The sequence below is a fragment of the Centroberyx gerrardi genome, chromosome 3, assembly GCF_048128805.1.
Source record: "Centroberyx gerrardi isolate f3 chromosome 3, fCenGer3.hap1.cur.20231027, whole genome shotgun sequence".
Classification (NCBI taxonomy): domain Eukaryota; kingdom Metazoa; phylum Chordata; class Actinopteri; order Beryciformes; family Berycidae; genus Centroberyx; species Centroberyx gerrardi.
Window position 1 is genome coordinate 20447908 of NC_135999.1, and position 23692 is coordinate 20471599.

The 23692-nt window shown below is 42.5% G+C and overlaps 2 protein-coding genes across 4 annotated transcripts; both read right to left on the bottom strand.

The window, feature by feature from the left end:
- Positions 1-757: 757 nt before the first annotated feature.
- Positions 758-18242, bottom strand: LOC139923196 (bMERB domain-containing protein 1-like). 3 transcript variants are annotated; one of them, XM_071913918.2, is made up of 6 exons: positions 17799-18242; positions 6772-6892; positions 3995-4068; positions 1755-1869; positions 970-1065; positions 758-857 (listed from the first exon to the last, which is right to left on the bottom strand). In XM_071913918.2, exons 1-6 carry the CDS (start codon positions 18100-18102, stop codon positions 758-760), a joined length of 810 nt encoding a protein of 269 aa, XP_071770019.1. In that variant the 5' UTR covers positions 18103-18242. The 3 variants fall into 3 exon arrangements, with proteins under 3 accessions (XP_071770019.1, XP_071770021.1, XP_071770020.1); XM_071913920.1 differs by lacking the exon at positions 17799-18242 and adding an exon at positions 11120-11213; XM_071913919.2 differs by lacking the exons at positions 758-857; positions 970-1065; positions 1755-1869; positions 3995-4068; positions 6772-6892 and adding exons at positions 12490-15181; positions 15724-15753; positions 17117-17187.
- Positions 18243-19198: 956 nt separating this feature from the next.
- ntan1 (N-terminal asparagine amidase) lies at positions 19199-23567 on the bottom strand. Its single transcript, XM_071913921.2, has 10 exons — positions 23386-23567; positions 22612-22714; positions 22040-22105; positions 21829-21937; positions 21470-21543; positions 21319-21372; positions 21140-21193; positions 20891-20988; positions 20491-20604; positions 19199-20318 (listed from the first exon to the last, which is right to left on the bottom strand). The coding sequence occupies exons 1-10, from the start codon at positions 23464-23466 to the stop codon at positions 20148-20150; spliced, it is 924 nt and encodes a 307-aa protein (XP_071770022.1). The 5' UTR covers positions 23467-23567; the 3' UTR covers positions 19199-20147.
- Positions 23568-23692: the final 125 nt, after the last annotated feature.

The window sequence follows — 23692 nt, forward strand, 5'->3', positions numbered from 1 at the left end:
CGCTTTATCAGCAGCCATGTTGTTTTATCTGAACCAGATGTGTTGGTCCCACCTGGAAACAACAATAAAAAAGCAGACTTGTGGGTCTGCTGAAACTGATGGGAGGCGGACTGCAAAGAGGTTTAACAGGTTGGTGTTAAAGGGCTGGAATGGAAGCATAAATACCCGTTGTCAAACATGACGGAACAACAGAAGACGTTCTTTCCTAGTGGACAGAGAACCCTGGAATTTGTAGTTCATTTTGGGGACATTGTGCTTGTAGTTCTGCAAATACTTGATCATGGACCATACTGTCATCTTAACAGGGAATGCTACATGATGGAATGACCTGATCTGTTTTCTGAATGACCTGATCTATAAAGGTTATCTGATTTTTTTCTTACACTCACACTATTATCTCTCATATCCGCTCTATATATTCCATTTGAGCGGCCTCTTTATTTCTTCTGTACATTTGTTCAGCAATCTCCACTTACAGAAGTTTTCCCATGAGTGCTGACTAGGGATCAGTTTCCACACCGCCCGGCCGAAGCCTTATTTGTGGTTAAATTACCAACGTGACTCCTGATCAGTGTCAAGGGGAAACTCTCCTAGCTTCGGGGGGCCAGGGTTCTCTGGGTCACAGGAGGTGATGTAAAAGTCAGCAGAGCATGTCATGTGATGTGAGAGTGTGTAATGGTTTTTTTTTCTGTGTTTTTTTCTGAGACGGGGGGGGGGGGGGGGGACAGGAGCGGGGTCACTCAGAGGTCTCTGTTGGTTACATGACAGCGCACTGGGTGGCTCCGCAGCAGTCTTTAATGATGGCCACTCCTGACTTGGTGATGGACGGCTTGTTGGGCGGCGGCTCCGGGATTTGTCTCTTGGGCTTTGGAGGATCTTGAAATAGAGAAGCGGGGAGTAAAGAGAGAGATTATCACACTGTGGGAATGGATGTGCATGATACACCTGTGTCTCTGTGTTTTTATAAACCGCAGCGTCTCACTTTGCGTGACTTTGATCTTCTTCTCCAGAGGCAACAGCTTCAGCCTGAGGAATTCAGCCATCTCCTTATCCTCCTCCTGCTCCCTGGGTCAGGATACAGCCACATCTTAGTCAGTCAGTTGAATACAGTACACAGTATGCAAATTGCCTCTATTTAACTGCTTTGAAAGCCTAGCAGTCATAGTATGGCAATATAGCTTCCACAATGTTCTCTAACATCCTAATCTGTTCATATATTATTCTGATTTAAATAACCCACCAAAATAGAACCTCTATAATCTAATTGAGACGGCTCACAAATGCCTCAACACTTACAGTAAATGATTTAAAAACAGCCTGTGATTTTATATATCACACCATATCTGCTCTGTAAATTATTTCTGTGTCACGGACAGAGCGGGGTTATCGCCAGGAACAGAGCAGGAGGAAGTAGAAAATGACAAAGCAGAGGCACGGCCATCAATCAGCCTCCCACACACAACAGAGAGCAGGCGGCGCTGCCATCAGGGAGCTGGACGATGATGAAGTGACCCAGTCCTCTGCCTCCAGACCCGCGTTTACTCAACACATTTACTCTCCTGCTCACTGTTTCTCTGCCAGCCTTCTGTGTGTGCCAAATGAAGAAAACAGTGCTTGAGGAAGTTGTTGCTACCTGTTCCCTGCCCTGTCTCTGTGTAAATAAACCGCCGCTGATCTCCACTTTAAACTCCCAAATACTTTGAGCCCCGTGCCGGATATTAATAACTGTCCCTGATATATTAGCGCAGCTCTACCTTAATCTCTCCACCTCGGCATCATCCACCAGGAAATCCCTCTTCTGCACCAGCTTGTGGATCTTCAGGATCAGCTCCTCTTCTCGCTGCTTGTGCTTCTTGGTCTTGTCTTTCTCTGAGGGAAAGAAAGGAGGAAGGAAGGAAGGAAACAAAGAAAGAAAGAAATGGATGGAGTGAGAAACCGGGAAACATTAGCCTTAATATTTTATTTATTCCCATGAAATATCTGCAATACACCAATGCAAGTACCACGCATTTAATTACTGACCTTAACAGCCAAACCGACCTTACAGCAATGTCAGCTGGTTTCTAAATACTGACTCACATCACAAACAAGATCTTAAATACTTTCCTCATGTATAATTTATAACGAGTAAGCTACTGACTTAATTATGCAAATGCTAGTGAGTTCTGTTTTTTTTTTTGTTTTGTTCTGTTTGGCTGAGGAATTTACATTCACAGTCAGAGATCCTGGAACTCAATATCCATCGCAATTGGACGGGCTTTGCTTTCTACTCTCCTAACCTTCACGCTCCAACGCACAGAAAAAGACACACACAAACAGACTAGCCAGAGTACACACACACAGCTCCGGAGGTAGGTTGCGGTGTGTTTGACACCAGTGGCAGCTCTGCCAGGTGGGAAAGGCTTGGGAAGGAGTGCAACATCAGCTCTTTATCCCAGCCGGAAATAAAGTGGAGCCGTGGCGCTCTCCCCCCGGGGGCAGGACACGCTGAGGGACGCAGGGCCTCGCACGCATAAATTGTAATGTCACAGGAGCTGGGGAAGGCAGCGGGGTCTGTTTGTCACATGACTCTCACTGTGCTGTAGTGGAATAATGGGCTGGCAGGACCCCTAACCGCTGCATTCATATGTAGAAGGCCTGTATGTGGCTCGTGGGGATGTTGCTGTCGACGTGCGGCAATTCTGTATAACAGTGTGTTTAGTTCGCATGAGCAGTAGTGCCAAATATAAGTGGCAGGGAGGCCAAGTGGTTAAAAAAACCACACAGGTCACAGTTTCATCTCCCAAACAGCCGTGTCTCCTGTCGCTGTGTCCTTGAACAAGACACTCAACCCCTTCCTGCTCACTGTAGTGTTAATGTAAATACACATAGGTGTGTTTACTTTCCTACTAGGGCGGGGCGATACTGACAAAATCAAATATCACGATATTTTACACCGAATACCTCGATATGGATAACGTGACGATATTTTGGGGATGAGTATTTGTGCTTTCATAAGATACTTACACACAGGAAAATTTTGAAAATGAGTAACGATCATTCAGAATCAGTAAAGTGTAATCAGTAATGAGTAATCTCAGCCAGAACAAGCTAATGAGTTCAGAAAATTGTTTCACTTTACTGTAACGCAGCCTTTAAGACCAGGAAAAAGTAAGTTGTTTCACAATATTACCATAACCAAAATCCCATACGATATCTAGTCTCATATCACAACATCAATATTATACAATATATCGCCCGGCCCTACTTCCCACTGCATTGTATTTTGCATAACTGGGTGTATACACTGATTCAGGTAAGTGTCGTACCTACGGTATATGATGCATCTGATGTCAACAGAACCATCCAATTTGTTGTTCTAGTTGCTTTTCCACGTAAGCACATTTTCACTGAATTTCATATTGTGCCAACTGCGGCGACAGTCAGCAGCAGTGGAACCGGCCGAGGAATGATTCCCATATTTGACTCTGTCGCCTGTGTCAGCACTCACCACAAATAGACCCCGAGCCATTTAGACAGAGGAAATGAACAGAGTTTACTGAAACTCATTTTGGCCACAGTGCCAGGGAAGGCTCCCTTGGCCCATATTGCCATCGCAGCTGTTTGTGTGTGTGTGTTTGTGTGTGTGTGTGTGTGTCCCTACCTGAGAAGAATGATGCCTCTCCCTCATAACTCTAGCACGTCCCTGGGACTTACGATCAATCCCGTGTACTTTAGCGTGACGAGCCTTCCTACAAATCACCGTGATGCCGGCTGAGATTATTATGGGATTCTGGTGAGCTGCATACAGAAGCAGTTTCTGCCATAAACTCTATTTTTTGTTGAATCCACACCGGGCTGCGGACAGTTTAGCAAGAGTGTAAACAGAGGATCAATTCTGACTGGTTTGTTTCCTGAAGGGTGGACAGTTGGTTTTCTTGATTTTGTTTGTTTGGGAGGCAGAGGAGGGAGGCAAAAAAAATTGGCATGTGTGTGTGTTTGTGTGTATTTGTACCTGGTACTGCGACAATCTGTCTCAGATCCTGCTTTAGACTCATGATGTCTTTGCAGAGCTGAATGTCATCCATCCTAAAAAAAAGAAAAGAATGAATCACTGCCTTTCATTAGATCAAAGAACATACTGTATATTATTAGCTGGTTCCACTTCATTTTGGATAACCTCATCTGATTGCAATGATGTTAAGCAATGATGTACAGTATATTGTAGTGAACTCTTAAAGAAACGCAAACATAATTGAAAAAAAAACTATGGGAATGATTTATATGAATGTAAATATAAAATGTATCTGTCAAGAAGCCCCACTTTTATATTTACTCTGAAGATTTGTATCAATAGATTATCTTCTGGGTTTTTTTACTACAAGAGAGTGTTGCACCTCTCTCTCTCAGCGTGCTATTTTGGATTTCAGGTTGCACCTCTCCTTTTTGTTTTTTGTTTTTTTTGTTGCTTGAGCATGGATTTCTTTTTCAACAACAAAAACTGCATCTCAGTGAAATCACTCTGTACAAACTGTCAACAACGCTGTCCCTTTCCAAAAGGGCAGAGAGGGAATTTGTTTAATTTGAGCATGAGCCTCAGGACATACGTACGAACACAGCTGAAAAGGTGTCAAAGCAAAAACCGCTCACTACACTTCTAATTATGAGAGCGAACAACAAAAGAGAAAAGTGAATAGGAAAACCCAGTCCTCGTGTAACACCACAGCCTGGGGCATCGTGTCACGGATGAGGAGAGTGCGTGGGCAGATGAAAAACACGCTGTATAAATCAGTCCACTCTGCTCTGGCTGCAGCCTGCGGACCCGAGGACTCGCCCCTCGGGTCTCCTCACACACTCCCCCTCTGTCGTCTCTCCAAGCTTCCCACTCCTCCCCTCTCCCTCTCCGCAGAGCAGTGACAGCTACCAGGGATTTAATTCTCCCTGTGATAAATCATACCGATGACTCATCCACAGCTCCCTCCCTCCTCCCTCCTCCCTCTCCTCCTCCTCCTCCTCTCTCTGCCTTCATCTCTCGTCTCCTCCTAGATCCCTGTCGCTCCTTTTTTTACACTTCCCTCCTTCTGCTTTCTTTCCTCACTCGCTCACCACGCCTCTCACCATCTTGCTGAACCCTCCCTTCAGCTTCTCTCTCTCTCTCTGTCTCTGTCTCTCTACCTCTCTCTCTCCCTCTGCCTTGTGTTCACCAACTCCCTCCATCCCAACTGTGGCTTCCAGCAGCTTCTGCACTCTGACACTCCATCTGCTAGTGTGTGTATGTGTGTGCGTGATTGCGTAATTGTGTGTCTGTGGTTATGGCTCCATATATGTGTGTGTGTGTGTGTGTGTGTGTGTGTGTGCCACTCTGAGTCACACAGAGCCTGACAACACAGAGACGTAGGTAACAGGCAGTGTGGCAGGCTAATGAAGCAGTTCAAGTGAATGTGTGAACTGACACTTTAACTGACATCTCTCTACACACATCACTGATCTCTCTCAAACGTCACATATCTGTCACCTCATCTGTCACCTCATCCGTCACACTGCAAATAGCCACACTAAAACTTTATTTTGCATTGCTTACCGTCAACAAATCCTATGAAAATAACAAAATCAACAATGCGTTTGCTCTACTTCCGTTACTTTCTGACTTCCCACATACCGTTTTTAGCCGTCAACCCGGAAGTAATTGGCTCCAATTGTAAGCTAAAAACCTTGAAATACAGCTCACAAAGACATAGTTTCAATTTTAAAAATCGTTAACTGTTACCACGAAAAGTCAGGCTGTTGTAGTTATTACCAAATCAAATTCAAATGGGAACAAATTCTTCTATTTTCGGTGCTACAGAACTACTTTCCTGAGATCGCAAATGTGTCTACAGCCGGCTTATTAAGTTGTTTGAGGAAAAAGTCAGCTGGCCCGGTGCATCGTGATAATGAAATATGTTGCCCAGAGCAACGGCATAGCTCTTTGACGTGTTTTTAACCGTCTTTTTAATACAATGGAGTTCTATGGCTGCTGGGACATGGCTGCATTGGGCACCGGCTACATGGACGAGACTTGTTGGCAAAACAAATTCATTCATAGGATTTGTTGACAGTAAGCAATGCATTAAAAAACACCAGCCTTATCCTTTAAGTGCTGCTATAGTACAATTACCCAATATTTAACTCAATATTGGTTCGATCAGTTAAGCAACACGCATGTTGTCGGGCCGCGCAAAAAACGCAGACACAACATTCACCTCATCACCAGATTTCCTCTGATCCTACAACAAAGCCAGTAAGGGTTTAGAACAGACGGAGGGAAATGAACCTCTTCCCGAACATTGATCCATAATCCTCAGAGCTATGTTGATGAGGAGCAAACGAGTTCATCACGGCAACTCATTCAACTACGATTGGCATGTTCAGCCCTCTGAATAATCAATGGACAAATGGCCAGCTTCCCTGAGCGGCCTGCAGCGGAAACTGTATAATAAAAGAGTCTTAAAACAGTGGCATCTTGGAACCTGAAGCTTGCTAACTTAATGAGGAGATAACACTGGAGCTTGAGTCTGGAAACATCAATAGACACATTTTGAGGTGAATCATTTGCAATACGTCATGAAAGTGTCAAGTGTCAACTAATCATCAAGGACAGCAAAAGGGATTTTTATGGCACCAGGAGGATCAACTCTGTCACGCTTTATAGATGCTTTAGTGTATGTTATGGAGTGTGATCAGTGGAGTGTAAAGTGTTTTAAAGGCCAACAAAAAGATAACAAGTGACAATTCAACAGTCAGTCCACTCACATGAAGCGCAGCTCGGACTCCCGGCGCACCAGGACCTCTCGCAGGCGCTGGATACGAGTCATCTCCACCTCGATCTCGTCTGGAGACATGGTGCTCTCTGCCATGCACACGTCCGAATGACCTGAGCGGCAGGAGGGAAGAAGGGAGACGGGTGAACAACAGAGTACAGAGAAAGAGGAGGAAAGGGAGGAGAAGATACGAGAGAGGAGAGATCAATCGAAAGAGCAGAAGGGGCGAACAAGAGAACGAAATAATCTCTAACATCCCAGAGAGATTTTTCTTCCAATACTACAGCAACTTTGCCCTTTTCATGTTGAAGAACCCCACTTGTTGCTCCCACGATGATGTCAGACACTACAAATATCTCAGCATATCAATATCCTTCCTTTGACGCCCCGGCAAAACAACATGAACAACACAAGAGAGTCTTTCACTAAGACAGCACTGCTTCAGTCTGTTATTTCATTCTCTTTATCTTGGACACTGCTCACTGAACTCAACACAATGGCCAAATTACAAACCTAACGCTCCAGTGAGTCCAGAGGTACGACACCCATACCTAATTTGTAATTCACTCTCATTCGATTTCATGTGACAGTTACGTCCAAGGGTGCTTGTGAGAAGTTTTTCATCGTCAAAACTTACTCATATGGTGAGTCCGTTTCTTGGCAAACACGTTTCTCGCCTCATCTCCTCATGAGGAGTCATCTTACAGCCACTGCAGCCAAGAACCAAACGTGTGGGGAGAAAGAGGCATGTGTAATTAAAAGAGGCGGTTTGAAGTTTTGAGATTCCGACACTTTGATCCACTCAAATGACTGCTGTCCATTTTTTTTGTGGACACTTTGGTCTTAGAATATGTCTCAGAAAGCTAAAACGATGCCAAAACACACTGTTGTGTGCCATGAGGATAACCAGGAGTAAAACAATTCAGCCGACTGAGTCACACTGTTTTAGGCTGAAGGCTTTTGATGGCAGCAAGACAGGTCTGATGATGTTAAAGACAGCAGATACCTGATCCTGACACAGATCAATGACCTGCTGTCGCTTCTCGCTGATTGGGCTAATCCTCCTTGCACCGGGGCCAGTGACCTCACAACCCCCCTCGGCCAATAGCAGGCAGAGAGCGGACACCCTGCTCCCAGTAAACACTAACACTGACCAAATGCTAATTGCACGGATCAATACTCTGACCACTGCAAACACTGAGGCATTTCAAATGGTGACCAACCCCTGATGACACCAGAGTCTTTTACAGCATGTTTACGGTGTTATGAGTGCTGATGACAAGGCTGATCACATATATGGATCGGGCTGCATGATTATGGCTGAACTGATAAGCCCAATTATTGTGATCATGATTATTAGTCTCATTGATTTGAGGAACAGAATTATTTTACTACACTTTTTACAACATCTTGACTATTTCCAACCACAGTGGGTATTCTAAGTGAAGTGGTTTCTCTATTGCCAATACAAAAATATTCCACGATTTTTAATGGTGGAAGCTAAAATCATGATATCGGATAATTGTCATTGTCGGTAAGTTATCTCCCCATCTGTCTCTCCCAATCTTTCCTGTCTCTCTCCAGTGCAAACTATCAAATAAAAGAAAAAATGCCCCAAAAATAATCTTTAAAAAAAATTGTGTAGTACTACATGTGGAATAATATCCTATATTCTACTATATGTATCTATTTCAAGAGAAGCCAAGGGTCAAACTTCACTTCATACCTCTGACGGCCTGTATTGTGAACAGCATCTTCCCCCCTGCTGCTCTGTGCAGCGCATAAATATTTTACAGCCAAGCAAATGTACCACAGGGAGACAGCAGGAGCAAAAACAAACTCCCAGCAGACACAGATACCTAGTGTCAGCGTCCTGTAGAAACCTTACATCTTGAATGTTTTGGGTCTTTTCTCACTGTAATTGACAGCTGAGAATATGAGAATATTTCATAAACCTGGGAACAAACCAAATTATTTGACTAAAATGTCAAACTGATTAACCTTCAATGGAAGAATCAAACAGATTTTTTTCAGCTCCTAAAAAGTTAACATTTTGGAGATGCAACATTTTGTCTGACAATAGAGAGGAACTGACGGGCCTTTATACACCTATGTAAAAGAGTTATTTCATACTCGCCAAGCTACACTACCAAACGGATGAGTGACACATGATATTTATCTACAGTGTCTGAAATAATGTCTTGTAGCTCATTAGAGCACTGAATCAGACCTCCGTCCTTCTCCAGCGACAGGAGCTGCAGTCTGTGTTTGTGCTTCTTTCATGGACGCTTGCTGAGAATGGAGCTGACTCACCATGGCACACAGAAGCCTTTGCAGGCTGGCCTGAGTTTGTTTGTGCCTCTCTGATACTGAATCATCATCCAGAGTGTCTGTTGACAACAGACGTCGAGGCAAAATAAAAGTTGCATTTCGCCCAGGCGTTGCAGCTGCGGCGCGATACGAGAAACAGCAGGAGCAGAGGTCAGTAACACGGTGTGATAAATGTGTCTCTCTTTCCCTCTCTCTCTGTTTCTTGCTCTCTCTGTTCATATATTTCTCCCTCACACACACAACCATGTGCTGACCATCAATAAGACCGAGCTGCAGTAAGTCCTGACCGGTCCATTAAAGTGGCAGAAGGCCAGTTCAATAACATCTGCACAGACACAGAGCTCCTAAACTGTCAAAATCCCCTTCTCCTCTGAGGAAGCTATTTTAACTCACATACAGTCAGCATCAGTAGGTTTACAGGGCATGAAAGGGATAAATGACTCCTCATTAAAAGCTGCCCGTTCACCATAGGGACAGATTGACTAATGTGAAGTTCACACCATCCAAGTTTCAACCAACATTTCAACACAAGCAGCATGCAGAACTCTTCCTCATCGGTGTATCTCGCATCACTGGCAGATGTAAACCAGACACCCACGCTAATGAATCAAATTGAATTACCACAGCTGCATTAAAACAAACCGCCTCATCAATACACTTCAGCATTATTGGTTAATCGCTGATAAACACAGCCTACTAAGAGCCTGGATGGTGCATGGTGCATTGGCCACAGAGGCTGGGCATTAAGGGAAATGACAGCATCTGCACAACATCAGATTCAGAAGCTGCGATGCATCCAACGGTCCAAACGGTGCTGCTGTGCTGGACTGCATCCCCAAAACAGATGGTGAACACAAAACAGAAACTGCAAGGTAAACACCTTTGATATTTGCCTTAGTATTAGAAATAAGAGGAAATGAGCTTGGGGGGTTTCTCTCTCCCTCTCCCTCTCTCTCTTTCTCTGTGTGTGTGTGTGTGTGTGTGTGTTTGTGTTTGTGAGCCGTTCAGTGGAGGAAAATGGGGACACTGAATGTGTGTGTTTGTGGGAGACTGAGAGAGAGGGGGGGGGGAGAGAGGGGGGGGGGAGAGGGAGAGAGATGACTGGTTCTGTTTCTAAAAATATCCACTGAATTTTTTTTCTACTCAGAGTTGAATTAATCTCTGAGTTTCTTCCCACTCTGCTCCAATCTACTGAGTTCACCTCAGTGGAATCAACTCAGACACATTCGAAAGAATATTTCACTTTCTTGGTTGCATCAATACAGTATTTATCCCCCTTTCTCACTTGTCATATATGACTTATCATGATTCATATCAGTTGTATTCAAAGTGATCCTCCAATTCAATCACCAAAAGTGAGGAATACTTTCTGAAAACCTATTAAAAAAAGCCCTTCCTTCAAACTGTCTTATATACACTAAAGCTTTATTTATTCACCATTTACTTACTGTAAGCCAATTTGTCATATACGCTCATATTTGATTTGACTTTGAGTGTTGATCAGAGCGGAGCCCTGCAGTTTGCTGTCAGTGTATTGACTCAAAGCACAGCAGGTAGACTTCTCCAGCTCCATCGCTCTGCATCGGCTCCGGTTGGGATGCAGATTAACACACTGGATCAAAGCACCAGACAGACAAGTTTGAAAATGCATTAGGCTTGCATGCTGTAGTCAGTGCGTTCAGACCGGGGAGCATTCCTTCGCTAAAATCCATTCAGAAACCACACAGCACCCGCGATCACCTACTTCCAGACACCAAAATACTGAGACTGATAGGCTATTATATTGAATAAATTGGATATTCATTTTCACGGTGGGGAAATAATAGGCCTTTTAGCACCGATAACAGTGATCCAGCCGTTACCGCTTTCTGAAACATATGCATCAGCCGTAAAGCAAACTGATCGCTGTGGGTTTTCTTTTAAAGTGAAGCATATCCCGAATAGACCACGATACCAACGGCTCATTTTCGGTCTAGTGGTCAATAAAGCATCATATTATCATGCATGACGCTCACCTTTGTCTGTTGTCCATGCCGTTTCTGACACGGCGCCGTAGCTCCTCAGCGCGCGCTCCGTGTCCGAAATAGATTTCTTCAGTTCCATCGCGGGAGTAAAGATTGTACCGAACCGAGATGAGAGGAGGCCCGGTCTTCTTCCGCGACTGTAAGCGTGTACGGTTCCTCTTCGCGTACTTCCAGATGATTCAGTTTCGCCCGGTGACAAGGCTCCAGCGACCCGAGACGTTGAGCATCTTTATTCAAGCTTTCAAATCCCTCGACGTGGTGGAGGAGAGAAGGATGCAGGGAGCATGCGCAGTGAGCACGGGGAGATGGTGAAAACTGGAGACACCCACTGGCACCGAGACAACATCGAATAAAACAATAGGCCAGCCACAGCAGCCTTGGAGTGTGAGTTTTAGGCTTTGGAAGAATTATTTTTGAGTTTATATCTGAAAGTTCTGCCTATAGCCTATACATTTCAAGTAGGCTATTTCTTAGACTCATTTTATGAAAACATAGCAGGGAGGCTTTAGGTGTTTTTAGCATTGTCTCTGAAGTGTCTCTATGTGGCAGGCAGCTGTCAGGGCTAAGTGACAGGTGTTCCCACTCTGAGTGTCCGGTTGCATAAGACTTATAAGAGCAATGGAATCTGTTGGGATAGCCTGTTACTAATTTAGACACAACTTTATTAATAGTTGCCTACAGGTTCATTCTTGAAGTGATAGAGATAGAGAGGGGGAGAGAGGGATGGAGAGAGAGAGAGAGAGAGAGAGAGAGAGAGAGAGAGAGAGAGAGAGATGCCATAGTGGGGTGACCTATAGGGAAAACACTGACTGGAATACACAGCAGACTACAGAAATAGGCCGACACCAGGCAGGCCTTTCTGCCCAGGGAGTACAAGCTGTGCTCACTGAGTTCCCAAAAGACTTCCAATTACACTGTGAGTAATACACAGAGGCAAGTGATACTCCTGCACAAACTCGTGCAAAAAATAGGCAACACCCAAGATTCAACAACTTTGAGCAGAAAAAAAATGTGCGTTTCTGGCAGCACATACAGCAAGTTATTATGTTGTGAGTATCAACTGTGGACCATAGGAAGAAAAATCAATAATAAAACGAGACAATTATGTTGTAGCCTCTATTATTGAATACCAGTTGCAAATTTTCAACCAAAATTCAATAAATAGATGTTGTTTTTTTGTATTATTAACACTTACCATTAAAGATCTGTTGTTATAGCTGTATGCTTGCTTTGGCAGTGTAGCAAATATAAGAATTGTAATCCCAAAAAAACTCTTTCAACTGAATCGAGAGAGAGAGACATATAGACAGTGAGAGAACATAAACTAACCAGTAAACAGTCACACTGAGCCAATGGAATATTTACAATTTATTCAACAATAAATATAATTTACCTCAACCATGGTTAGAACAGTAGTGCAAAAACTGTGATAAAATCTTTTTTTTTCATACATTACAACAACTGGTGCAGAACAAGCAATATCAAAACTGATTAAAATAGTATCAAGACAGAAATTTCAGGTTGTACCCAAGTAGAACATTAATCATGAGTTAGTTATTTTATATTATCCATTCTTTAGCTCATATCCAGCGTAATGCAGATATGAACTAAATGGAACATTCATTGATTTGACCTTTTATTTCCAGTGAAGTACATCAGCATGCCAAGTTATGGCAGCATGGTCTGAAGTTTCTGGTATATGTTCAGACACGCTGTACATTAGGCCACAAATAATCAGGTATTGGTCTGAAAGAACAATCATACTATTACTACACTGATATTTGATATTATTCTTAGTAGATATAAGTATACTAAAAGATACAATTACAAAAATTGTGATGAGATCTGTCTTTTTCTTGTACCAAATTCAAACATTATAATATCATTAAAAAATGCTGGCATATTCACAGCATACATTCAATTCAATGAGACATAAAACAAAATAAACACACCTAAATTTTCTTTAGCATTGTCCTCAATGTATAATCCCAAACTGCATTTTGGACAAAGCCACATCAGAAAGGGCTTGATCAGAAACCAATAAAAGAGTGATGTCACGTCTGTCTGTGACGCTGTGAATTTCAGGGTTAAACTCCCCAAAAGTTGAATGTCAACTTTGAAATATGTTGTTTTCTTCTATGCCGTAGGAAGGTTCAGCCTGTAATAACACACACACTGCTGTCTAACATCACCAGAAACCAGAGAGAAGAGTTTGTCCCAACCCCTAATCTGTGTTGACACATCAGTACAGAGGCAGAATGATTTCTAGCTTTGGGAGAGAGATGTTGGTGTTCACAAATCCTTTACTCAGAGTCACAGTCAGTTCTTGAGCTAAGCTGTATTCCCTTTTTAAATGGAGAAATGCTTGGCGGAGTGATCTGGAATGAATTTTGAAGAATCGCTGTAGGCAAGGTCACATTAGCATATACTGTATCTTTCAAGTTACGGCTTGAGTCTCTGAAAACTGAACCTAGAACATCTTCGCTATAAGAGGTAAAATTAAAAAATAAAGAATGGCACAACCTCTGATGTGACATGTCACGAAAAAATGGCAAATGGTGGAACGTGAAAGAGAGAGAGGCAGGGACAGAGAGAGAAGAGAGAGAGAGATAGAAGAGAGAGAGGGAGAGACTTCCACAGTACCACATTAGCATAAAAGACAACTAGAGGCAACATTTCCCTGTTCAAGTAAATGGATGTTTGAAACAACTTTCAACGGTCGTCATTAAATGAACTAAACGTAATCTTCAGCAGTATCTTATTATTGCAATATTGATATGTGAAGGATGAGATAAGTGTTAACATATGAGAAGTAGATATGTTTATGGTTCATAGAGTGAATGTTCCAGAAACTGATCTGGAATTAATACTCGTTTGTGCTGCTTCGTCCTCGCTTGGTGCGCTTTCACTGAACCCATACTGTCCCTCCTGCTTGCTTTGCTCAGTGTGCCGTGTGCTGACAGTTTCCTTGTTTGATGTCATTACCATGGTCATACTAATCCGTCGGTAAAGTGCCTAAACATCTGGTGCGTTTGTAATTGCCGCTTCCTCTGCCAGAGCGTAAACTGGAACCAAACCGGAAAATTCCTAGAATTTTTGTTCCGGTATTCAGAGATCAGCCTCCGTCTCGCAGTCGCAGAGCACAATCTGAGCTGAGGAACAGGATCTGAGTGTTCAAATGTGTAAAATTGAAGCCAGATCTTATCAAGCTATAAGGCCGAGCTAGGAGGTTAGCTGCCACTCCACACAGTGGAAATATCTCTTTCTGACGCTACAACTCTTTCCAGTCTTTTCATTTAGATGCAATAATGTCTGCCAAAAATTTCACATTTCATTAATCTCCCTATCTTAATAACTACAATCCCAGATTCATAAATCCTTGTAAATCCTTCTAATATTTTCCAACATGTACAAATAGAACCAGGTTACTCCAGATTGCATTTACAGACACACCTTCACCAGACTTAACCAGAAATACTGCGTGGTGCACTATGCGACCGGCTGGATGACATTTTCCCCACAGAGCTGACATGCTTTATGAACTCGGTATATTAAAAAAACATATGTGCAGGCAATTTGGTGGACGCTTTTACCCAAAACACCTTACAGTACCATGGGTGCACACATCTTTAGCATGGGGGACCCAGGTGGAAATTCACCCCCCTAATCCTGGCAGCGTGACACAGACCTGCAGACCGTTGGACTGGGCCATATCTCCTGTTTCAGAACAGGAGTTTCCTAATAACATTTTGCTCCCCTCCCTTATAACTTTCTCATATTTCAGTTCTGTGTAGGTTTAGACGCTGCCATCCCATCCTCTGGTGCCTGTACCTTCTCTTTAGAGTCTACTGTCTCCTCTGTGGACCCTGTTTTGTTCTCCGTGCCCTCTGTCGGGAGGTCTTTGGGGGGGAACATCCACGCCAGAGCGGCACCGGCGGTCCCGTCGCCGCTCTGCCGTGAGAAGCAGAGGAAGGTGGCCCAAACGAAGGCACAGCAGCCGGTGAAGGAGGTCCGCAAGTACAGAGGCACCAAGGCAAAGTTCATAAACTGATGGAGACACAGAGAGAGAGAGAGACTATGTCAATGTCTGTGTGTTGGTATATTACATGGTGCTTGGTATTTAACTCGTTTCCACATTCATGAACTGAAATTCTCTGGCGTAAGATCTATACAGTAGTTTCTTTAAATGACAACCCTTGTTTATTGTTCTGCAAAATTACTTCAAAATGCATTTTTCTGCAAGTATTTGTGAGATGTAATATAATGACTATACTCTGTCATAATCTAAAAGAAATTTGAGAATTTATAATGAATTAATAACATTTAAATGACAAAAAAATATGCACTCCTTATCTATTCAGTGGCAATACATGGCTTTAGGCTCTAATGTTTTATGTCATAATGTTGTTTGGGATAGTGTTTAGGTGCATATAAGGGTTTCTCGACAGGTTTCTCTTGCAAAATTGGTCATATAGAGAAAAGGCTGACATCAGGTCCCTTTAATGAATGTCATTTTTAAAAAATATTATAACAGCCATTCAAATTAGTGCAACAGTGAGGAAATGGGAGAGTTTAATGTGCTTGTTTACCTGCATGAATGGCCAGAACATCAGCCCAGTCTGAAAACAGAAACAAACAAAAAGTACACTGAATATCTGCAGCCATTATGGAGACATATTACAAAGTGTTATGTAAGAAAAACCAACAAAGACGTAGTTAAAACCTGTGGCAACAACAGAAAATAAACTTTACCCTTTAGTTTTAGTGACTGACAGACCATGCAGATCAGATTACTTAAGAGAAGACAGAGTTAGCTGACCTGATCAGTAGAGTCAACAATAGAGATAATACAATAAATGACAAATGAAGCAATGATATTGATAACCTAACATATACTATATGAAATAATGTTACGCATTAACAGAACTGTGAATATACATAAACAGTCATATATTTGTCTTCAAAATACACTTGTCAACTGCTGTGGACAAAAGTGTAGATTGGAATTTCTCCTCAGTTTTCTTCAGACTTCACAGCTTGAAGGGCGGAGGATCTAATTGTCACGACAGAGCCGTTCTCCCACTTTGAAGAGCAGCCACTGGCCTACTAATGGCTTGTTATGCAATTACTTACACCCATCTGGAATATTGATTTTTTTTTTCATGATGCTCTATTGATCCTTGAAGGAGAAATTCTCCTCAAGGACCTTTCAGCAGGGCGGATGCTTGCTGTAAGAGGGACGATCTCCCTTTACTCACTATGTCAGCCTGCTGCCCATATGGATACATACAGAAAGGCAAAGGCAAAATTTATTTATGTAGCTCATTTCATACACAAGGCAAATTCAATTGTGCTTTGCATAAAACACAAAAAATACATAATTTGTCTTATAAAATGGCATTAAGAAAGAAAGAAAGAAAGAAAGAAATGTAAGGATAAAAATCACAGCACTCAACTCATAAAATTACATTAAAAAGAAAAAAGAAAGAAACAGGTTAAGTAAGGATAATAATAAAAATAGAAATAAATAAATAATAATAAAAGTAATAACACCTGTTACACCTACATGCAGATGATTTAGTAAAAGGCCACAGAGAAAACGATTGTTTTGAGCCTGCTTTTAAAAGAGGTGACAGTGGGAGCAATGCAGGGAGTTTATTCCAGTAACTGGGAGCGTACAAACTAAAAGCAGCTTCACCAGATTCTTACATACAGACTGATCCAGTCAGACAAGACTCAAAACACTCATTAGACCTCACATTAGTCCTCCCTCTCCCCCCTCACCCCTCCCTCCCTCCAGGCATGCAGCAGAGATAGCAGGCTAAGTGTGGGGAAATTACTGGAGAGACTTTAACTGTCAACTCGCTCTCTGGGAAGTCACATCACATCTGAATCTACATGTTATAGTGGTGAACACTTGCTGCAGAAGCTGACATGCTGGTGGGGAGATAACGTGAGTTTCCTCTCTCTGCTCCCACTCACCTTGTATGTATTCAGGAATTTCTCCCTCCAGTCTTCCAGGATGTCCTCTTTGCCCTCCAGGAAGCTAACTCCTGTTGAAACCAAGGGAGACAAACAGTCTTCATTATTTGAGTGACAGCTGGTGACTTTCTTTGATTTCCAATTCCAGTGACCACACATTATAGACATTATATGATGTAGTGGCAAACAAAAAGTCGGTAAACTATGAGCTCCAGGTGATCACCATAAGGAAAAATACCAATATAGACAAAAATTAGTCCTAGTCTAAATAAATGTCCTAGTCTATAGGCTTATATCTTTGGCTAGCCTACATCGCGTCGATAGTGTTTACTAGTATGAATTTAATTAATTTATGTCATGATTTATATCATTATGTCAGATTTGTCAGCCTAAAAAGGCGGGTAAACTAAACAAATAAAAAGGTGACAGGTTCACCCTCCACTACATCCCTGACTAAAAGCTATCTGATCTTGCACGTGATTTACGTTGTGTTGAGATCAAATCTGTCCTGGTTCTGCTACGTCTTTCACGTGACCTCTGTTTGACATGGTTCTTTGTCATGAATGAATGGTGTTCGCTACACTACGAGAGGTCACGGGACAGGCTTAAGGTCCGGTTACAAATTCACCGATATCGGATCCGTTCCGCAGTTAACCATTAACTGTCCGGGACCCGCACCGACCTGTGTAGAAGACGGAGGTGGCCAAGGGCGCCGCCGTGGTCTGATCCAGGAGCAGTTTCCGCAACACCATCCCGACGGAATTCCCGGGGAACCTCCGCTCCAAGAACCGCATCCAGAAGAAGTTGAAGTTGCCATGGAAACTGAACGCGACGACGGCGACGTTCCGTGTGTGCCTCCAGTCCATTTCCTCTCTGTGAGAAAACCACTGGTGAACGAAATCCCCACCGGCGAACAGGCATCCGTACAGTGTTACATTGGTAACCCAGGGAAACCGCCGGACGTGTCTTAGAAACGACTTTCTCATATTTTGCGGTTACTGTCGCCCAGTGAATGGCGGCGAATTAAAGATGTGAAGCGGTTAGAAGAGCGTCCTCTGGATCTCCGCGGCATATCAAAGATTGTTCATATTCGTCCAATTTCCCATCCAATAAAGTATATTTGTTAAGCAGATAATTATACATTAATTCTCAGTTAGGATATTAAGATATGAGCACCATCCGACACCCCGGTGCTCAGAGCTGGGACTGTGTGCGTACAGGTTCAGCTGCTGTAGTGAACGAATTCTGCGTAAAATTAGTACGCCCCTCCTTACGTAAAATCAGAGTAGAGGTGAAGGGCGGAGCGAAATGGAAAACCTGCCACAAACTGAAAGCATAGGATTATCCCACCAGGGGTTCCAGCAGGCATTACGAGGAATGATATAATGTGCAATAATATGCATAATGTGATGAGTGTAAATTTTATTTTGTTTTGCCTCCGGTGAATGCTGTGTAAACTGACAGTCACAGGAGATAAATCATTTCAGAGGCTACTACACAATCTTGGAGCTCTCGTGACCCACATTTGCCTTACTGGCCAGTTGTCGCTTCAGCCATTGGTACTGTTAAACCAGTGGTTCTCAAAGTGGGATCCGGGGACCGCCAGAGGTCCTTGGAGAGTCCTAAAGGGTCCCCAGCAAAATGAGGAATAGTACAGTAGTATTATTATTTCACTCCCTACAAGTCAATAAAATGAGAATTTATAGGGGAAACTATTTTGTTTATAGGTTCCACTGTCCCATCTACAGTATAGACAGTTAAGTAATTGTGTAATTCGGTATAAAGTTATATCCAACAAATGCAGTCTTCTCAGATGGCATTCCTTAGGACAAAATCATTTCAAATGGGGGTTATGGTCCAATCCATATCCATGTGGGGGTCCTGGACATTAAAAAGTTTGGCCACCCGGGTTACACCATGCAGTTACTGTTATACCAAACAGCAACTTACACAAAATGTTAGCTTTTACCGTAACTGATGGTTTATTACCGCAACCTGTAGTCTTTTGTCTGAGATTCTCTTCAAAATCCCATTACTTTTCTATACCATTACCATCATTCAAACTGAACACTTAAACATCACTGTGTAAAATAAAGACAGAAACACTTCAAACTAGATTTGGCCATATTTACATTTACTAAGCAACAGGTATGTTCATTCAAGAGCATGTATTTAACAAGTTGAATTGAAGAATGCTTTAAGCACCTTACAATAGACAGCTTGTATATCTCAGCTGATGAAAAGGCCTTAGATTAGATGTTGCTCTATGATATCTAAAATGTGATCATTTTCCAAAGTTTGAAAAAAAGAAAACCCACTAGGGAAATCATATTCTTTTGAACTTTACAGGAACCCATATTATCCCTTGCAGAAGAGCATTATACACATTCTTACACATGCAGATTCTGAAATGTATGCATTCAAAGCCAAGTATACAGCAATATGTATGTGATGAAATACTGTATTCCACTCTAATCAGGAGAGTGCATTTGTGGAGAAATTTAAACCTTCAACAGTCCTCAATTTAGCAACTTGCATTCTCTTCTGAGTTTGCAATAAACTTTCAGAATAAATTATTCTTCTGTCATTATATTGTTGATGCAGCAAGTCCCCCCATCTGTAATTATTCCTTAACAGGAGGCCAACTTCTACATTAACTGGACATGACACAACAGACAAGCATAGTAAGACTTTAACCAATACGTAGCGCAATCCAGCAGGTGGTATAAGGTGCAGACATTGTCCTCAAAAGAGTGGAAAAATAACCATTCACAGGCATGAACAGAGCGGCTTGTACTTCCTCTACTCTACTGGGGCCAGCCAGTTGAGTCAGGAAAGCCATTCTCAGACGTTCAACACACACACACACACACACAACAATCCACAGTCCAATGGGGTTATCTCCATGATAAGCCACGATGAACAGAAAAAACATAGATAAGGGGCAGAGGGGTCACAGTGTATCCAAGAAGTTGAGAGGCAAAATAGTCATGTTCCTGTTTAAGGTTCGGTGGAGGATGGGAGCAGGGCTCTATGGCTGGGCGGCCCTCTCCCAGTCCCCCTGCTCAGTCCGGTGGTACAGCTGGGGCTGGCCGCCTGGGAACAGGCTGTCAGAGCTGGGGTGCTCTAAGAGGAATTGGATGGTGGACTTGATGTGCTGGACAAAGTGTGGAGGTTCTGCCAGTGGAGAGGTGGACAGGTACTGGCGGGAGAGAAGAAGGAGCAGAGTCAGAAAGTCAGAACTGTACTGCCCACTGGAGTGCTTTGTTGCACTTCCTGTGGGAAGTGTTTGCACTGTAATTACATAAGGAATAATGACGTATGGCAACGGAGAGATAGATAACATTTAGGTAATTACTTCCAGCTGCCTTTACCTTTAAAATGGTGTCATCGTTTTGAGACAGCCAGAAGGAAATATCCAGATTTGGAGACCACTTGCAGGGGCCGATTTTAACGAGTCCACGACTTGAGTCATATATGTCAGCCATCTGCAGGGGACACATGTTTGGTTTATTATTAATTTTTGCTTTGAGTTTCTATCTTGGAGCAGTGTCAACCAGGGGGCCGTGACCCCTGGTGGATCACAGAAAAACACTTAATATAGAAGTCACCTTGTTTACAGAAAATAAAGCTAGTTATCATATAATTGACTCTAGGGGGGGAAAAAGTACATCTGTTTGTTCATTATCTGTCTTGTTTTTTTTTTTTATACAGGTATGATAATCATCCTATATAGGCTTCCTTCACATGCAGAATGCAACATCACATGTCTACCTGTCCCCCAGTGAAGGTCCGTGCTGAACGCAGCTCCTCTGCAGGTCCTTTATGAGTGAATGAGGCAGGGAACACATCCCCGGTTTTAACATTTACACCTGTGCAGACAGACAGACACACACACACACACACACACACACACACACACACAGACAGACAGATAGATAGACAGAGTAAGCTCCAATATATTAGAGATCACTAACCATACAAGCATGACATCCCTCACTCTGTAGCTTATTCATTACTTACCTATTCCATATACCACAGGTCTGTGAGTTCCATCTACAATGTCGTCATTCATTTCTACAATAAGGGAGAACAGTAGGGTTGATTAGACAAACAAAGAACTGATAGACTATTTCCAAGCACTCAATACGAAAGAGTGAACACACTGAAAAAAGATTAATAGCAAAGTCAGAGCTGTTTACCTGTGATGCAGCATGTTTCTAGGTGAATCTCCTCTTTCTGTTTGTGGAATGCCGCTGTAAAATGCAAAGAGACTTTTATGTTCCACAAAGCTCAACTGCTATCAGCGTGCATTGCAGTAAGACAAGAAATAACTTAAAAAAAAGACCGTACCCAATAGGCTAAGGCTGAGTTTATGGGAAGTCTTTGACTCATCGTTAAATCCTCCTACAAGATGGAGCTCCAATCTGCAAGGTGAAGGAAGTGAGGGCCATTTCAATAGGACATCCAAGTTGAGCAAACTGATAATGAAAACATAATAATAAAATGACATACAGTATATCCTTGGTATATTTTTAATGCCTATTTATAATGTTTTTTCTTGTGATTTATACTGTTACTATTGCTGCTAAAACATTCCAATTTCCCCATGGGGATCATTAAAATTTCATCTTGTCTTTATCTTATCTAGTAAATTTGATAATGGACACTCTTACTCTGCATATGTGTGTGTGTGTGTGTGTGTTTCATACCTGCCCTCCTTAGTGAGGTTACTCAACGATGTGACAGCTTTCACAATGAGCGGGACTTCACTCCAGGTGCTGGAACCATCGCAGTGTGCAAGGCAAACAGCTCCACTTCCTGAGAAATAATGAAACTGTGTCAAGGCAGACATTTACTTACTTACTCTACATACACAGAGAGAATTACGTACAGAGCACATAGCTAGTGAAGGAACATTACCTGTGTGTCGCAGCACGACTAAGTGGCAGGTGGTGGCATCATCAGATCCGATGACAGAAACACAATCTGGGTTAGAAAAGAGAAGAAAGCAGGCATTATCATTATGGGGCAGGGATGGTAAATTACAGTGCAATTTATGAGACAGTTAGAGGTTAACATGTTTAACTGTATGAGTTCATATCAAATAGGAATGTCATTTTTTCATAGCTGGTCCTTCCAAACACTTAAAGGAAAATTACTGGAATTTTTTTAAAATTCCATTGTACCTGCGCTGACATGACATGACAACATGACATCACGTTGTCTAGGAATCTGCAGGAATAAGAAAAATACACCACCAAACAACAAAATGCACCCAGGAATGCAAGGTACATCACCAGCAGCTGTTTTTGTTAAAGCTGTGTTAAAAGTGTTTTAGGGTGGATGTTTCCTTTGTAAAGAGATGCTGGATGCTGCATACACTTTGGTGAACTGGGAGAATGGAATGACATGATCAAGGGGGTTTAATACCTCTATGGCTGACATTTGAATGATCGGTTTTGATTAACTAGCTCCCTGGTAGTTACACTTACTGTCTGCCGGTGTTGTTGCAGCAAACTCTCTTTGTTGGACATACAGGAGGCACTTTGGGTCAACATCAGCAAATGGCTTGGCATGAAATGCTCTTGCGTTTTCCTGTGACATAGAAGTAAAATGTATTACCTCACAAAAAAGTAAATTTCGACACCTGCTGCTGTAAATGTATCACATTGAAACTAATATAAGCCGCGAGGTTATCAACTTATTTCATAGGTGAATGTGTTCATTTATCTATACAGACTGTCTGAAGCATAAACTCATACTACTGAAAGGTAATTGTGCAATTACACATACTGTAACTTTATTGTGGAAAAACAGTCAAAACGCTTCACAAGATAGATAGCACCTGCGTTGCCTGGCAACGGTGAACTTTTGGTGTTGACTGCATCTCATTATTTTTCTCCTTGAACAGGTGAAAAAACAGCATTTCTTTCAGGATGATGTCAGTCAAGTACATGAATATGATTGATAGATCAATCGAGGTCATACATTTGACTGTGAATGTAACCTAACGTTACACGTTGTTCATCAGTTACATCATGGCTGTGGTCATCTCGTCTGTGGTCACAGCCCAAGCCTGGCCCCGTTGTGGCAATATCGCTGCTAAATGCCACTCTCTCTGGTCTTTCTCCCGGGGCTAGTCGCATATCCGCTGCATGTACTAAGGGTTTGCTAACGTTACTATTTCGTGCTGCTATTGCTTGAATGTTAACCAGGATGACAGCTAAGCTAGCTAACGTTAGCTAACTCGCTGACCGACAACCAACCTGTAAATGTGGATATTTGTCGAACAGTTCCCCTGTCGAGCTTGGCCGTTCAACTCCTCTATTTTGTATTAACAAAGGCATTTCCTTTAGGGCCACTTTGAACTTAGCTGGTTATCCTACTGTCATACCGACTAGTAACTACACAGCTTGGACTTTATAGCTTACATTAGACACATTTTACAGTAAACCAAGCTTGCACTTCCTGGATGGTTGTCTTCCTCTACTATTTCAATGCAAAAATAACTTCCCGCAACTTCTCACACACCGCCACCCACTGTCAAAAAGCGCGAATGTATATAAGAACCAA

Coding starts and splice junctions, on each gene's coding strand:
- LOC139923196 (XM_071913918.2), bottom strand. CDS start 18,102: ATGAGAAAGTCGTTTCTAAGACACGTCCGGCGGTTTCCCTGGGTTACC. Junction 6,893..17,798: donor CACCTCCGTCTTCTACACAG/GTCGGTGCGGGT, acceptor CCTGCCGCTCAG/GTCATTCGGACGTGTGCATG. Junction 1,870..3,994: donor ACAGATTGTCGCAGTACCAG/GTACAAATACAC, acceptor TCTTTCCCTCAG/AGAAAGACAAGACCAAGAAG.
- ntan1 (XM_071913921.2), bottom strand. CDS start 23,466: ATGCCTTTGTTAATACAAAATAGAGGAGTTGAACGGCCAAGCTCGACA. Junction 21,373..21,469: donor ACTCAGCCTTAGCCTATTGG/GTACGGTCTTTT, acceptor TGCATTTTACAG/CGGCATTCCACAAACAGAAA. Junction 20,605..20,890: donor GGACCTTCACTGGGGGACAG/GTAGACATGTGA, acceptor TGTCCCCTGCAG/ATGGCTGACATATATGACTC.